The sequence below is a fragment of the Entelurus aequoreus genome, linkage group LG11 (assembly GCF_033978785.1).
Source record: "Entelurus aequoreus isolate RoL-2023_Sb linkage group LG11, RoL_Eaeq_v1.1, whole genome shotgun sequence".
NCBI classification, from domain to species: Eukaryota; Metazoa; Chordata; class Actinopteri; order Syngnathiformes; family Syngnathidae; genus Entelurus; species Entelurus aequoreus.
The window spans coordinates 52,574,002-52,591,894 of NC_084741.1; the positions used below are offsets into that span (position 1 = coordinate 52,574,002).

At 38.6% G+C, this 17,893-nt stretch overlaps 1 protein-coding gene across 1 annotated transcript; it reads right to left on the reverse strand.

Moving 5' to 3' along the window:
• Positions 1 to 9,825: 9,825 nt before the first annotated feature.
• Positions 9,826 to 16,020, reverse strand: LOC133660225 (serine/threonine-protein kinase ULK4-like). Its single transcript, XM_062063512.1, has 9 exons — positions 15,945 to 16,020; positions 13,862 to 13,999; positions 12,810 to 12,909; positions 12,439 to 12,578; positions 11,470 to 11,617; positions 11,272 to 11,373; positions 11,067 to 11,147; positions 10,722 to 10,797; positions 9,826 to 10,490 (listed from the first exon to the last, which is right to left on the reverse strand). Exons 2-9 carry the CDS (start codon positions 13,997 to 13,999, stop codon positions 10,316 to 10,318), a joined length of 960 nt encoding a protein of 319 aa, XP_061919496.1. The 5' UTR covers positions 15,945 to 16,020; the 3' UTR covers positions 9,826 to 10,315.
• Positions 16,021 to 17,893: the final 1,873 nt, after the last annotated feature.

A 17,893-nucleotide genomic window follows, 5' to 3' on the forward strand; every position in this document is an offset into this window, starting at 1 on the left:
GGACGTGAGAACAGGCTGTCCCCACTCAGTCTCAGGTCCGCATTGAGCTGGAGGGGGCGTGGCCTCCAGCCCCGGCTGAATACCGGGAGTTTGTCGGGAGAAAATCTCTGCCGGGAGGTTGTCTGGAGAGGCGCTGAATACCGGGATTCTCCCGCTAAAAACGGGAGGGTTGGCAAGTATGCAACAGAGACCCCGGACTGTGAACAACTTAAGCTGTACATCAAGCAAGAATGGCAAAAAATTCCACTTGAAAAGATTCAAAAATTGGTCTCCTCAGTTCGAAAACGTTTACTGAGTGTTGTTAAAAGGAAAGGCCATGTAACACAGTGGTAAAATGCCCCTGTGTCAACTTTTTTGCAATGTGTTGCTGCCTGCCATTAAATTCTAAGTTAATGATTATTTGCAAAAAAAAAATATGTTTCTCAGTTTGAACAATAAATATCTTGTCTTTGCAGTCTATTCAATTGAATATAAGTTGAAAAGGATTTGCAAATCATTGTATTCTGTTTTTTTTTACGAATTACAGTACAGAACATGCCAACTTCACTGGTTTCGGGTTTTTTTTTCTTACTCCAGGACTCCCACTATACTGTTGTGAGGTGTAATTTATTTCAAGCCAGCGTAGCGCCTATGTTGATGAAGCCAACCATTATCTTAACACCATAGTAGTGCTTTATCATATTTTCAATTGTTTTCACTTCAAGAGGATAAAACCCCTTCCACACAAAATTATTGACTAAATTTTACACAACATAATCAACTTTGAACCACACAACTTGATTGATAATGATAAAAACATGTTGCAATTACTTACACTTTCCAGTTAAGGGCTTTTCGTAGATGGAGATTTAATGCCCGAAGCTAAAAAATGAGAATGAGCAGAATGAGATTTAATACAGATTATAAATAGCTATGGATGCAAATCAGCGTTTTTGTAGTTGGACAATGTTTACATTTGTATATGTAGTATTTTCTAAGGTTATTAGATTGGATAAAAATATCCCATTGTAGCACTATTGTGATATATTTTATCAAGAGGATACAGTAGTCCTTCCAAAAGTTCTCCCTTTATAATATACCCGCATGAGGTTTTAGATAGATAGTACTTTATTGATTCCTTCAGGAGAGTTCCCTCAGGAAAATTAATTTATTAATTTATTCGCTAAAAACCCATCTCTGCATTTGATTGAATATTCTCATTCATCCAGGTCATTGTAATTTTAGAGCAGGTGTGTCTAACGTACTGCCCGAGGGCCGGATCAGGCCCGCAAACAGGTTTTATCCGGCCCGCGGGATGAGTTTTCAAAGTATAAATATTAACCTGAAATTTTTGGATGAAAGAAACAGCTGTTCTAAATGTGTCCACTGGATGTAGCAATAGAAATTATTTGTATCTTTGTAGGTGATGCTACATATGTACAAAATAAACTACATGATGTTACTACATCTGTCGAGGAAAATTATCAAACTACATAAATAACATCCTGTAATTTGATTTTGATATAATTGTATTTATCTTGATTGAAAATGAACAACAATGAGTTGACTGATGAACATTAACACCTAATTTATTCAGAAAATATAAATAACGACATATAAAGATGGAATACTATCGACCGCAACATATAAGTGTAAAAAAACAAAAAAAAACAATATGATTTGTACATTTTCAGAATGTGCTTGTTTAAAAAAAACAATCTGAAGTTGTCTCTTTTTTTTAAGTTATCGCGCCGTGATTTTACCAGTCCAGCCCACTTGGGAGTAGATTTTTCTCCATGTGGCCCCCGATCTAAAATGACTTTGAAACCTCTGCCTTAGAGCATCCAAGCAGGCTTCATCAGTTCATTCCATCAGTGTGTGAATGTGTGAATGTGTGTGTGTGTGTGTGTGTGAATGGGTGAATGTGGAAAAATAGTGTCAAAGCGCTTTGAGTTCCTTAAAAAAAAAAAAAGAAGAAAAGCACTATACAAGTACAACCCATTTACCATTTACCATACTCAAGACTCGGTAGGACAGCTCTAGTATTAAATGTCTTCCCAGACAACCTGGACAATCGTGTTTGCGACCAGTTCAATGTCCTGGTTGAATATAATTTTTTCTTACCGCTTTTGAGTTAATTAGCCTGTTGGGAACATCTTTGTGTTCAACCACACATCAGAGGTAGTACAAGAGGTTCAGTGAAGAGTGAGTTGCTGTCGAGGCAGGAGCAGAAGTTTTCTGTCGTCCTTCAAGGGATGAACTGATCTGTGGGATGAAGACGCTCTTCGTTACTATGTAATAGAAGCAAAGGAAAATAGCAACACATTCAACTCCAGCAAGGCAAAACATTAGTGACAAGCAAACTGAGCATGATTAGTAATGTAGGGGTTTCACTAGAAAAAGTTGATGATGTGTTCTGTAGACATTTTTAACATATTTTTCTCAGTACACCTGATGAGAAATTAAAGTTGCCAGTGTGCTGGCAATATAGAATAAGTGCAACAACCCCCATGACAGATCCAGTCATTCGTACTGACAGCTAACATCTGCTCCTCCTGTGTAGAACAATTCAGGTGTGCTGTGCATGTGTAAAAGAAGTGGGGAAAAAACCCAAACACTATAGTGCAGTTATTGCAAGATGAAAGAGGTGCGCCTCACTGCTTCTACAAGTTATTTCACGGTTAGTCACTTCACTCTCAGTCAGTTCCATCATGTTCAGCTGTGGAGACTTCATTGTCTCAAGTCTGACATCTAGTGGGGAAACTGAAAGCAAAATGCACTTACCATGAACTAAAATGTTAAAGTACCACTGATAGTCAGTCACACACACACTATGTGTGGTGAAATCACCCTCTGCATTTGACCCAGGAACAAGGGGATGGGCCAACCCCTTGTTCAACCCCCTGGGAGGTGAGGGGAGCCGTGAGCAATAGCGGTGGCTGCGCTCGGGAATCATTTTGGTGATTTAACCCACAATTCCAACCCTTGATGCTGAGTGCCAAGCAGGGATGTAATGGGTCCCATTTTTATAGTCTTTGGTATGACGTGGCCCCGGGGTTTGAACTCAGGATTTACCGATTTCATGGCGGACACTCTAACCACAAGGTCAATGAGCAGCAAAAGGCAAAATTTAACTGGGTTTTTGGGAGTTGATTGACTGATATTAACCTAATTTTAAACCAGTTTCCTCTTACTGGTTTGTAGTTTATATCCAATTAAAGTATAGTGTTAACTTTCAACTTTTACCACTGTGTTACATGGCCTTTCCTGTTAACAACACTCAGTAAACGTTGGGAACTGAGGAGACCAATTTTTTAAACTTTTCAGGTGGAATTATTTGCCATTCTTGCTTGATGTACAGTTTAAGTTGTTCAACAGTCCGGGGTCTCCGTTGTGGTATTTTAGGCTTCATAATGTGCCACACATTTTCAATGGGAGACAGGTCTGGACTACAGGCAGGCCAGTCTAGTACCCGCACATTTTTTTAGTATGAAGCATGCTGTTGTAACACGTGGCTTGGCATTGTCTTGCAAGCAGGGGCGTCCATGATAACGTTGCTTGGATGGCAACATATGTTGCTTCAAACCTGTATGTACCTATTAGCATTAGTGGTGCCTTCACAGATGTGTAAGTTACCCATACACCCCCATACCATCACAGATGCTGGCTTTTGAATTTTGCGCCTAGAACAATCCGGATGGTTCTTTTCCTCTTTGTTCCGGAGGACACGACGTCCACAGTTTCCAAAAAGAATTTGAAATGTGGACTCGTTAGACCACAGAACACTTTTTCACTTTGTATCATTCCATCTTAGATGAGCTTGGGCCCAGCGAAGCCGGGGGCGTTTCTGGGTGTTGTTGATAAATGGCTTTCACTTTGCATAGTAGAGTTTTAACTTGCACTTACAGATTTAGCGAGAAACTGTAGTTACTGACAGTGGTTTTTTAAAGTGTTCCTGAGCCCATGTGGTGATATCCTTTACACACTGATGTCGCTTTTTGATGCAGTACCGCCTGAGAGATCCATGGTCATGGGCATTCAATGTTACGTGCAGTGATTTCACCAGATTCTCGTAACCTTTTGATGCTATTACGTACACTTTAGTGCCACCCACACTGGTTTAAATGTAACTTAGATATTGGGTTTTACTATGTAAAGCACCTTGAGTCACTAGAGAAAAGCGATATATAAATATAATTCACTTCACTTTACCATGGTGAAATCCCTAAATTCCTTGCAATAGCTCATTGAGAAATGTTGTTATTAAACTGTTCGACAAATTTTCTCACGCATTTGTTCACAAAGTGGTGACCCTTGCCCCATCCTTGTTTGTGAATGACTGAGCATTTAATGGAAGCTGCTTTTATACCCAATCGTGGCACCCACCTGTTCCCAATTAGCCTGTTCACCTGTGAGGTTTTCCAAATAAGTGTTTGATGAGAATTCCTCAACTTTCTCAGTCTTTTTTGCCACTTGTGCCAGCTTTTTTGAAACATGTTGCGGGTATCAAATTCCAAATGAGCTAATATTTGCAATATGTGTGTGTGTGTGTGTGTGTGTGTGTGTGTGTGTGTGTGTGTGTGTGTGTGTGTGTGTGTGTGTGTGTGTGTGTGTGTGTGTGTGTGTGTGTGCATAGGCTACTGCAGCCGGGCTGCGTGTCTTGGGCCCCTGGGTCCCACCGTCAACCCCTTTCGGTTACCCGTCTTGGTTAGGGCCTGCTGGGTCTAGTCCCCACGTCTATTGTGGCAGCTCGGTGCACTGCAAAGTATTCTGCAGAGCTGCAAGGCGGCCAGCTGCTGGGGTAGTGACACTGTGTGTGTCTGCGTGTCTGTAAACTGTTAGATTTTTTTCTTTCTTCCCTCAGGGGGAGGATCAGCCAGGGCAGTTGCTGGATGTTCCATCTCCATCATTGGGGTCACTGCAGGTGGGGTTGGTGGTTACCATGGACCCCGTGCCCGGTTGCTGGGGGTGGGGGCGGTCCTCCCGTCCAGTTGCTGAGAGCCTTTCTGCCCGCGTGGGGTGTGGCTTGGGGGCTGTCCCCTGTTTCTCCCGTGCCTTGTCCTCTGCTGGGCGCATCCGTCTATGGCCGGGCGGCACAATAGGGGGTTCCTGTCGCTGGCCGGCCTGGCTGCGTGGGGCCGGTGGTCCCTTGTTCTCTGGGCACTGCACCTGCTGTTTTGGGTTGGGCTCTCTAGGTGGCCAGGGCCGTACTTTAGCTCTCGCACACACTGGGAGAAAAATATATTGTATATACAAATTTACATACATACTCACACGCACACAGAATTATACATATACAGTATATATACACACATACGTGTATAAAAAAATGTTCGCTTTTCATGACTTCAGTTCTTTTTTTTTTTTTATCAGTTATGATAAACAGCCCAAACATAATCGATATGAAAGTTATTTCCACTGAATTTGACTAAAGAGTATTTAACATAATAGCTAAGCCTAACTCAAGCAACGATGGCAAAATTGTTTACAGATACATTGATTGATTGATTGATTGATAAACAGACAGCGCTCATGCGCCTGCTCATAAACAGACAGTACATCCAAAATGCGACAACGTATGTCTTTATCCAAATGGATAATATTTGAAAACAGACAACTATGCAGTGGTAATATTGTTTTGGATAAAAAAATAATAACTTGAGAAATTAATAATAGTGAAATTAATATTAGGCCTAAGGGGATAGGTTGATTGGCAACACTAAATTTACCCTAGTGTGTGAATGTGAGTGTGAATGTTGTCTGTCTATCTGTGTTGGCCCTGCGATGAGGTGGCGACTTGTCCAGGGTGTACCCCGCCTTCCGCCTGATTGTAGCTGAGATAGGCTCCAGCACACCCCGCGACCTCGAAGGGAATAAGCGGTAGAAAATGGATGGATGGATGGATAGGCTACACAAAGTGCACCCGCATTGCTGCAACAAGAACTGCAAACGTCTCAATTTACAAATGATCGCGCAGGACGGGCAGGCCAAAAAGTTTGCATTCACTCTGTGATTGGGCAGCCAAAAATGGAGCTGGACGTTTGATAGGCGTTTGGAAAGATGGACCCAGTTGCGTGATTGGCCACAAAAAGATGGACTCACCCTAGTCATAGGTTTAGGAAAGATGAGCTCGGCCCGATATTCGTAATTGGGTGGCCAAAAGATGCAGCTGGGCTTTTGATTGGCATTTGGAAAGATGGACCCAGTTGCGTGATTAACCACAGAAAGATGGACTCAGCCTGGTGATGGGTTCAGCAAAGATGGACTCACTGAGACGATTGGCTGCCACAAAGCGGTTCCGTTTTGCGGGCGGACTTATTATCCACTTCTACCATATATGGTTAATCCGCTGACGTCACCAGTGGAACGTCATAAATGGGGCAAATTACAAACACCTTCTTTGGAGGAAGTATGAAGAAAGTCAAGATTGTTTTATAAATATCTCCACAATTCCTCCACAAATTGATTTGAAAATTTAAGGGACTTATGCAGATCCCAAATAAACAAAAGCAGGTACCAATGGGTAAGAACAAATGTTTTTGCATAATAGTGCCCTAAAATGCTGGGGGGGGGGGGGGGGGGGTTGAACATGGGCTAAACAGATTTGTGATGGGTCTATAGCACCCCCTTAACCTCGGTGTAGCGCCATTCCTGGACTTACATCGTCTGGACTTCCTCCAAAGGAGTCATTTGGAATTCGCCCCATTTGTGATTTCACACTGGTGACGTCAGTGAATTATCCATATATGGTAGAAATGGAGCTACGTAAGACTGCTCACACTGCTTTGTGAAGGCCAATCGGCTAAACCTATCACTGGGCTGAGTCTATCTTTCTGTGGCCAGTCACGCAACCGGGTCCATCTTTGCATAGTCTGTTTTCATCAATTATTTTGTCCCGCCCTTACGTGCAATATTGCAATGCATAGTCTGTTTTCATCAATTATGCAAAAGGATAAAGACACTTGTTGTCACATGTTGTACAGTATGTATTGTCTGGTTATTGCAGACACTATCTGTCACCTTTGCACATGAAACATTTTTGCTAGTGTTGCTTGTGTTTGGCTTAACAATTGTGTTGAATGTACAATGTGGAAAGTACTTATACATTAAATATGATTGTTCTGTGTATCCATGCATTCATCCATCTATATACCGTTTGTCCCTTTTGGGGTCGTGGGGGGGCTGAACCCTATCCGAGCCACCCGCAAACGGGCGAAAGGCGGTGTACACCCTACAAGGGCCAATTTAGTGTTGCCAATCAACTTATCTTAAGGTGCATTTTTTGGGGGTGGGAGAAAGCCGGAGTACCCGGAGGGGACACACGCAGTCACAGGTTAGAACATGCAAACTCCACACAAAAAGACCCCAAATGTTCTTAGCCCCCACGAGAATTGGTCAAGCCCCCATATACAGTAACCCTGGGAGAGAAGAAATCCTGGAGCCTTCCCGGATTCACAGTGATTCACATCAAAGGTAAGACCAAGAGGTTTTTAGTTTTTCTGTATATTTTTATGAGTTAAGAAAGATACAAATTTGCTAAAAAAAAAAAAAAAAAAAAAGTGGACTGCAATCCAATCAAATTAGTGGTTTTGCCCCAAGAGGTACCACTGTATCCTGTGTCAAGTGCGACATCTACTGGTGGAATTTAGAATAATTATTTGATCCAGTCTTGCAATGATAACAAACTCCATCCTTGTCCAGTTTCGTACTTAAAATCAAATTATGACCAAGAGGACAAGGAGTCACACTGTACCTGTACATGCTGATACACTAACGTTTTAGAATGAAATCCAACAGAAGGACTCTTAAGAATTTGCAAATAACACCAAAAAAAAAAGTTTAAACATACTGGAGAGGATGTTAAAAAAAAAAGGGAAACAAGAAGACAAATAATGTAAAGATTGTATGTCTGCACCTTTGGGTTGTCTAGGACTGGGGTGAGAGTATGGTCTGATTCAGTCTGCAGAAGTGCTTTCACACAAGAAGTGATGTCATTGCCGGGTGTGGCCTGGAAGGAAGATAAAAGAACAATGCACCTCATTCAGAGGCACAAAAACACATTTATAAAGGTACTCTAACAAATGGTGACAGAATATAGCAAGATAATTAGGTAGGTAGCTAAATCTCTTAACACCCAATGACCTTTATGGCAGATACACTTGCAGTATAATCAAATGCAAGAGATATTTTTTTTTTAAATCAGTATTTGCCAGGACAAACAGTAGCAAAAAAAACATTGATTTTAAGTTTTAATAGTGGTACAAAACTGCAATGTATCAGTACATTCTTTAGTTACATGAACAGGAGAAAAATATAAGACTTTTGAGTATACTGTAGTTGGCTGAATAATTGTGCATAAATTCTGTGAAACCCCGCAAAATAAATGAGAACAACAGTCTATGGTAAAACATGATAGCGCATCATTAAAAATGTGCAAGCTGCCAGTTAGTCTAAACCTTAACAACATGGATCTCCCTCCCCTGAGGTGAAGGACTACAGTTTAGCGAGTCAAATATGCTGTAGCTTCCTCTTGAAGTTGCACATGAGCTAAGACAACATGAGCAGAACATTTACAAATGGTTAGTGGGTGGCTGTTCAATGCAAATTATTTTCTTTGTCAACTTTCTGCACACTGTCTTTGGTCTAAAACTATAATTCTAAACACCTCAGTAGTAAAACAGGCTCTGTGTTGTCATCATCCAAGTGACTTTGGCTTGAACTTTAATGTATTGTCTGGAAGAAGAAGGAATACATGATATACATTTAACTCCTGACTACGTCTATCATTGACTCAATGCGAGAGTACAAAATCTACTGTTACAAAAATAATACTATGATCCTCAGCTGATTGACATTGCACTGCTCTATTAATGTCTCAGGATCAATCAATTAGAGCGTTAATACATTTGTAAAGGCAGACATTTGAATATAGTTCATTTTGATCTCATTTATTGCTAAAAATGTATCTAATATTGTGGCTGATGAAATGAATAACAATAACAACTAATACATTTACTGACCAATACTGACTTTGGGCTTTTTGGCCTTAAACAAGATTTTGTTTGTATACAAAATGAATCGTAAAGCTCTATTATAGCAACATATGTCCACCCTGGCCCTATACTACCACATAGAATGTTTATGACCTGCCATTGACCAACAAGTAAAGAGTGTAAAATAACCTTACCTTTTGTGAATGACTCTTTGGCCTGCTCTACTGGACTCATTTGTTGGGTCACATTCATCTTTATTCGATCTTCTGCCTTTTACTCCTCCTCTTCTGTTGTGGACTCTACCAACTTCCTGTCCGGTCCCTGACTATCCCTCACGTCTCCAAGGGTTGTGTATCTCTCAATCCGACTGTCTGGTCTCCTTGTTATTGTAGTTTTTGTTTGTGATGAGATCAATGTTTTCAAAGACATATAGATTGGTGTTGCTTTTGACATTTGGCTGTAAAGATGTTTATCAGCCTGTTCTCCAAAAAGGAAGGGGTGCGGGATCCTTTTTTGTCTGAAGAGTTTTTGAAGGTAGATGCTGACACAAACACCCCAAATAAAGGGAGTATTTGAGTGTAGCATGACTGTAATAGATTGCACTTTAATTAGTTTGCCATAGTTATCAGGAGTGTCCAAATCCAATATTGATATCGAATATATGTCCGATATCAGCCAAAAAAACAAGTATAGGATAATATTGACTTGCATCTAATCTCTCCGATACAAGTTCCAAGTTCCAGTTTACTTGTGCGAAGCTGGACAGCCAGCTAAACATCTAAGTGTCTTCCAATAAACACACAAGATTGGTCTATTCTTATATTTTAGTGAAGTCATGTACAAACGGTAAACATGGTGGGCTGTAGGATACTAAAAGCTTGCGGCTACACAACAGCTAAGCACACAAGACCACACAAGCTAGACATATGGAATAAGGGTCCTTAATTGAACAATATTGCAGTGTAAAATTACAGAAGCAGAAGGGTATTAGAAAGTATCCAAAAACATGCTCACATGCCATGAGCTTAACCTAATGAATTATTGTGACCACTAGGTGTCACCAAAAACACTTCACTTGGCATATGGTTAGTGTTATTCATACCTACCATTGTTGTCTAAGAAATTTCACTCAATCAAGCCTTTTATAATATTCTACATTACAAAATAATAAAAGTATGTATAATTCGTGGTGACATCGTGTTTGGTTAATATCAGTATCGGCTAATGCTCAAGACTCCAATATCACTATCGTATCAGAAGTTTAAAAAAGTTGTATCGGGACACCCCTAGTGTTTAGTATTAAACATTATCAACTATTAAAAAGCGTAAAGTCAAAAATGATGTTATAAAACACACTCCCAACTATTTGAAACAACACTGTCCATCTGTCTGCCTTTTATTGTCTTTGCACAGTGCTCTTCTTCGTCTCCTGTTTCTGTTTCTACTTCCTCTAAGTCCGCTTCCTCATGCAGTCCTTGAGTCCAGAAATGGTGATTGAGTAAATCTGACAAGTTCATTCTAAAGAACAAACAACATAAATGTTTAAGGTTAATATAACACAGCTCACAATAACTTGCAATGAAACAGTTAATCAATGCCATTTTAATTAAAGCAGGTATAATGGCTTCATATTCATGTTAATTTGTATGCTATAAATCAAACTATGAGCACCAGGAAGAAGAATCACAACCCTATTGAATTTTACCAGACTATTTTAGGCAGCCATTGTGTATGTTTGTGTGGTCTGACCTCTCATCTGGGTTTCTGGTGAGTAAACCTCTCAGAAGATTTTGAAAGTCCTGGGTGGGAGAACTGCTTGGAAACACTATAAAATATCAAAGGAAGTGTATGACATTTTTTTAAAATGCAAAAACAACATTTTGTTTATAATTTCTACAAATGTGTGGTGTGTGCGTGTGTGTGTGTGTGTGTGTGTGTGTGTGTGTGTGTGTGTGTGTCTGTGTGTGTGTGTGTGTGTGTGTGTGTGTGTGTGTGTGTGTGTGTGTGTGTGTGTGTGTGTGTGTGTGTGTGTGTGTGTGTGTGTGTGTGTGTGTGTGTGTGTGTGTGTGTGTGTGTGTGTGTGTGTGTGTATACCTGTCTGCACAGAAGATGATGGTTGCTGATATAAATTTATTCCAGAGGGTTCACTGTAGTTATCAAAGGAGAATGGCTCACCTAAAAATAAATATTTTTCATAAACTTTACATTTTACAGGACATTTAGCAACCCATGTGAGTTGGTAAGGGAGACAAATAAATTCCAATTGAATGTGTGCGTGCATGTAGAAAAGATAAATTACCAGTGTACATGTAGTAGAGGATACAACCAAAAGCCCACAGATCAGATTTCACAGTAGTTTCTGCCCCTTGTTGAACCTCTGGGGCCTTGTACGTTGTTGAACCTGGTAATATACAGACATAAAACCCCATTAAGAGTCCATTTTTTATTCGGTAAATGTATAGCTTGGTATAGTAAAAAAAAATAACACTCTTCTGACCTTGAATCCTTTTTTTCATCATATCATCATATTTTTCATCCTTTGCATCTTCACAACACAATGAGAAGAAATCTTTAAGAGTTTCTTTCTCAGTCTTGGAATGACAGAAGTTACCTAACTTTAACATGCCACTACTGTCTACCAGGATCTATGGGAGGAGAGATGATAATCACATATTATTTAAGAGAATAGTAAAATAAATATGTCCAAAGTCTGGCCTAGGAGCCATCAAGGGATTAGTTGTTGTTGTTTTTTTTTTACAAATAATGCTGCCAAAAGTTTGCTATGGTTTTAGTACACTGTAGTGGTTATAAGGCCAATAATTGCCCCTATATCATTTCACAGAATATAGTGCCCAAACAAAGAATACCACATGAAGAGATGTAATGATAAACATTTTTAATGATAAAATGAAAAAACTTGCTTTTAGGACTGCAGCTATCTAAGTTAAGTTAAAGTTACAGTACCAATGATTGCCACACACACAAGGTGTGGTGAATGGAAGGTAATGGGTCCCATTTTTATAGTCTTTGGTATGACTCGGGTTTCAACTCACAACCTACCTATCTCAGGGCGGACACTCTAACCACTAGGCCACTAAGTAGGTGGTAGGTGAGTAGGTATCAATTATTTTAGTAATCGAATACTCTACCGTTTAGTTTGTTTGATTAATTAAGTAATTGAAATAAAACACACTTTGTAGTCCCATTGCGTATTTTAGAGAAAATGTTTCTTCTTGCTTCTTTTTTTCTAATGAATGCATTAAAACAAACATTTAAATTACACTGTTAACTTTTGTGCATTACAGTAATTAAAATCTTTTTAATTTTTAATTTAAACTATTCCGCGATAATGATAACAATGATATAAAATCTTGTATACCGTTACATCCCTACTACCCACATATTGGTGACTTAATTCTTTATTGTAAAATGTTTAGACACTTAATTAACAGTGACATGAACAAACCTTAGTAGGTGTCAAGTCAGAAAAAATTATTCCTAACTTGTAGATGTGGGTCAGTCCTTTGACCAGGTCCCATCCAAATTTCCTGACCACATCCTCTGGAAGACATCCATCCCGCTTTATCACAGACTCCAAGGAACCACCTGACTCCGTAAGACAAAGTAGACAGACATTGTAAAACCAAGAAAAAAATAAATGAATTGTAGAAATAACTATGTAAAAACTGTGGACTCAAAGCTGCAAGAACCGGTAAAAAAAAAAGGCAATTTGGGATGCCTGAAGAGGATATCTTATTAACAGAACAACAAGTACAAAATACTTATTACTACACAAATATAGTTTGAGGATAATTCATTGATGGTACAAATACTGACCTGTGCAGATCTCAGTCACTAACCACAAGTGCTTTTTGGTTTCGTACCATTCATAAAAGTGTACAATGTTGGGATGATCCACCTCTTGGTTAAGACGAACCTACACGGGAAATGAGACAATTATTTGTTTACATCTTATTTTGGTCATTCCAGTAAGGATGTATGACAACTCTCAAATTTGTCACAGTTTTAGAGGTTATTCAAGCTTAACGTTTGTCATTATACTCATCAGAGGGTTGGTCTCAAACTGGGTAAAAAGCTACTTAACCAACAGGAAGCAATACGCGAAGCTAGGCGAACATCCGTCTCTAACTCTAAATATATCTTGCGGCGTACCCCATGGATCAATACTGGAACCGAGATGTATTCATCTCTATACAAACTACATTTGTAAAAATACACAGGATTTAAAGTTAGTCCCATTTTCAGATAATACAACCACATTTTGTTCAGGAGAGGATACTCAGAAGCCAATACAAATAATAACAGAAAAAATTCATAAACTAAACAGATAGTTTGACAAAACCAGACTATCCTTGAATATAAATTTTAAAAAAATAATGCTATTTGGAAACAGTCAAACACAAATAGACGGAGTAGACATTGAAGTTTCTAAGTGTAATACGATAAAAATGAACTGGAAACCTCAAACGAAAAATATACAACATAAGGCGGCAAGAAATACTTTAATAATGAATAAAGCGAAATATGTTCTGGACTAAAAATCACTCCATACTCTCTACTGTAGAAATACGGAGGGAAAACCTGCTAAAGTACGCTTAATTCACAAATTGTTTTACATAAAAGGTCAGTTAAAATAACACATAATGTCAGTTATAGTGAACATTCAAACCCTTTATGTAGTGAATCAAAAAAATATTGAAATTTGGTGAATTTGCAAACAGCTAAAACTTTGCACAAAGAAAACTTTATCACCTGCTACCCAAAAATTTACAATTCTTCTCAAAAAACAACTATAACTTCAATGTTCGAAATAAACTAATACCATAACCATTTTTATGTAACACCACAATAAAAGCATGATATCATACATGGTTTGTGATCTCAGGTCTCTTGGCTTTGTCACTGCATTTGAGGGCTACATAGTTCAGATGTCCCTTTCTCCGTCCTTTGTAGACAACAGACGTAGAGCCGCTTCCTAGCTCCTCATACAGGATGAAGTTATCCATCTACCATGAGAAAAAATGGAGGCGTGTTAGTTAAATACTTAAATTTACCAAAAACAAGCAAGAAGTAAACATAATTTTCAATTAGGACATCAGCTCCATATAACCTATCCTGTCCCCATATAACATATGGGGACAGCGTGGCAAAGTTGGTAGAGTGGCCGTGCCAGCAATCGGATGGCTGCTGGTTACTGGGGTTCAATCCCCACCTTCTACCATCCTAGTCACGTCCGTTGTGTCCTTGGGCAAGACACTTCACCCTTGCTCCTGATGAGTACCTTGAAGGTAGACAAGCGCTATACATGTATAACCCATTTATTTATAACCCTATTGTATTGCTAAAAGTAGCATAGATCAGTGTTTTTCAACCTTTTCTGAGGCACATTTTTTTCATTGAAAAAATTCTGAGGCACACCACCAGCAAAAAACACAAGAAAATTAAACTCAGTAGCCAATATTGACAATAAAAAGTAGTTCTCGCAATTTTTGGATATGAATTCAAACCATAACCAACCATGCATCACTATAGCTCTTGTCTCAAAGTACCGTATTTTTCGGAGTATAAGTCGCTCCGGAGTATAAGTTGCACCGGCTGAAAATGCATAATAAAGAAGGAAAAACACATATATAAGTCGCACTGGAGTATAAGTCGCATTTTTTGGGGACATTTATTTGATAAAACCCAACACCAAGAATAGACATTTGAAAGGCAGTTTAAAATAAATAAAGAATAGTGAACAACAGGCTGAATAAGTGTACGTTATGACGCATAAATAACCAACTGAGAACGTGTCTGGTATGTTAACGTAACATATTATGGTAAGAGTCATTCAAATAACTATAACATATAGAACATGCTTTTACCAAACAATCTGTCACTCCTAATCGCTAAATCCGATGAAATCTTATACGTCTAGTCTAGTCGTGAATGAGCTAAATAATATTATTTGATATTTTACGGTAATGTGTTAATAATTTCACACATAAGTCGCTCCTGAGTATAAGTCGCACCCCCGGCCAAACTATGAAAAAAACTGCGACTTATAGTCCGAAAAATACGGTAGGCGTACTGTCACGACCTGTCACATCACGCCGCAACATATTTTGAGTTGTTTGGTGTTTTCCTGTGTGTAGTGTTTTAGTTCTTGTCTTGCGCTCCTATGTTGGTGTCGTTTCCTCTTTTGTTGGTATTTTTCTGTAGCAGTTTCACGTCTTCCTTGAATGCTATTACCCGCACCTGCTTTGTTTTCGCAGTCAAGACTATTTAAGTTGTGCGAACGCTATCCGTCTTTGTGGGGACATTGTTGATTGTCATGTCATGCACAGATGTACTTTGTGGACGCCGTCTGCTCCACACGCTGTAAGTCTTTGCCGTCGTCCAGCATTGTTTTTGTTTACTTTGCAGCCAGTTCAGTTTTAGTTTAATTTTGCTTCAATGCCTTTTCTTAGCGGCACATGCCTTTTGTTTATTTTTGGTTTAAGTGTTAGATACCTTTTTACCTGCACGCTGACTCCCGCATATTGTGATCACGACAAACCATGTTCCCGACATCTACAAAGCAATTAGCTACCTACTGCCACCTACTGATATGGACGAGTATTACACGGTTACTCTGCCGAGCTCTAGACAGCACAGACACTCAACAACGGCACATTTGCGGATTATAATTACTGGTTTTCAAAAAATATTTTTAACCCAATTAGGTGAAATTACATTATCTCCCACGGCACAGGAGACTTTATCTCACGGCACACGAGTGTCCCGCGACACAGTGGTTGGAAAACACCAGCATAGATAGGCATATTTAACATGTAATTACATAACAGTATAATCAATAAATAAAGCTATACTGACTCTGAACAATTAAATGAGGAGTAACTTCTGCATTAAGAGTAGTTCATGACTAAAAAATTATAATTTTCAAACTTAGACGTCAATTTTACTCACCTACTAACTTTCTGGCGCAGTGATGTTTTCCCAACCGGAAGACAGGTGGGTCACGAGACTCAAAGGGGGCGTAATACAATCATGTGGAGGAACATTCCTCTCGGAATTAAATCACACCAGTTACGGTTTATGTATTCCTACGTACGTATTTAATTTTTCAAATTTATAGTCACAGTTTGAGCGTTACACTCAATGTGTAAAACGTTTCGTTTCGCGTGACAGCCCACCTCCTAATGGTTTCTTCCCGCGTTGCTAGGATACAAGGATCACAACAAAAAGAGACGCCAGTACTTGGTCTTTTATTTTTATTTTTATTGAACAACAAACATACATTTATAATGCACACAAAAGTCAAGGCACTTTCACCATCTGTGAAACATGTCAAGGAAATAAAATGTATTATTACAAATAATAATAAATAATAATAATCAAAAATATGAAAAAATAAATTTAAAAAAAAGACAAAAAGGGCTAACTAAATTACTTTAAATGTTTTTAACAAAGAGATCAATTTAAGGGCTTTTGTACTCTTTAATCATCCTCCAAGATTTGATTGATAATTGTAAACCATTAAGCCAATTAGAAAATGTAGACCTTACTTTCCTAAATCTACATTAATGTAGAAACATTTTTGCCTGGAGCATAATAATGTTGACAAACATTTGTATGTTACAGTTGTTTATAAAAATACCAAATTTGATTTATTCTATAGAGCAGTGGTTCTCAACCTTTTTTCAGTGATGTACCCCCTGTGAAATTTGTTTTAATTCAAGTACCCCCTAATCAGAGCAAAGCATTTTTGGTTGGAAAAAAAGAGATAAAGAAGTAAAATACAGCACTATGTCATCAGTTTCTGATTTATTAAATTGTATAACACTGCAAAATATTGCTCATTTGTAGTGGTCTTTCTTGAACTATTTGGGAAAAAAATAGGTTTTTATTTATATTTATAAAGGATTTCTAAATTGTTGCTATTTTTAGAATATTAAAAAAAAATCTCGCGTACCCCTTGGCATACCTTCAAGTACCCCCAGGGGTATGCGTACCCCCAGGGGTATGCGTACCCCCATTTGAGAACCACTGCTATAGAGAATGGGGACATCTCCACACCCTTGTCTCTCAGCCAATCTCTGATCTCCTCCCAAAACACATGTACTGTATCACATTCCACAAACAGATGATTGACACCCTCTACAGCTCCACATATATAACAGCCGTCAACCTCCATGTTAAATTTAAGTTTAAAAAAGTCATTTGAAGGTATCTTCCATTAATAATTTTAAATTGTATTTCTTTAATTTTGGGAAGAATTGGGTATGTAATATATCTTGTCCTTGTTTTCCTTAGCTCAACTTTTGTAAACTCCTTAAGGATATATTGTCTATGAACTTTGCCCGGATACTTGGATAGTCATGTTTCAAGCAGATTTTATTTTGTCTCAAACAAAGATGTGTAAAAAGAAGCAAAAGAGATGGATTAAAAAATATGTGATCTTGATAGTTCCAAACGGCATAGTGTAGAGGTGTTAGAGAGCAAAAGTAATTTTATTTTCTCTTAAAGTGAAAATACTGTATTTTTTGTCGTGCTTTGCATTGTGGGTGTAGTTAAAACAACATAGGCATTTAATAAGCTTCACGGACCTTTACAGTACATTCCTACTTGTTGACAGTTGTCATGGTAACACAGCATGCATTACATCAACTATAGAGCTCAAAACAAGCTGAGTTGAGCAGGGAAACTGCAGGTATATGATACATGTAATGGATAAATCCAGAATATATAGCTGCTAGGAAAATAACTAAGCAACTGACTATTGTTTGTGATCTCCCTACTCTAAAGGCTTAGTTGGCCACATGCGTGGACAGAACCTTTTAGCTCTTATTTCCAAAATTGTCTACACTACTGAATTGGGGTCTTATGTGGACACTTACACTGTCATCTGGTGGTGT

Bases quoted from the DNA above. Each gene is read 5' to 3' on its own strand.
- LOC133660225 (XM_062063512.1), bottom strand. From the start codon at position 13,999: ATGGATAACTTCATCCTGTATGAGGAGCTAGGAAGCGGCTCTACGTCT. The intron at 12,579-12,809 runs GTCAGTATTTGT...TTACGGAGTCAG, and splicing joins AGTGACTGAGATCTGCACAG to GTGGTTCCTTGGAGTCTGTG. The intron at 11,148-11,271 runs GTAATTTATCTT...ATTTATTTTTAG, and splicing joins CCTCTACTACATGTACACTG to GTGAGCCATTCTCCTTTGAT.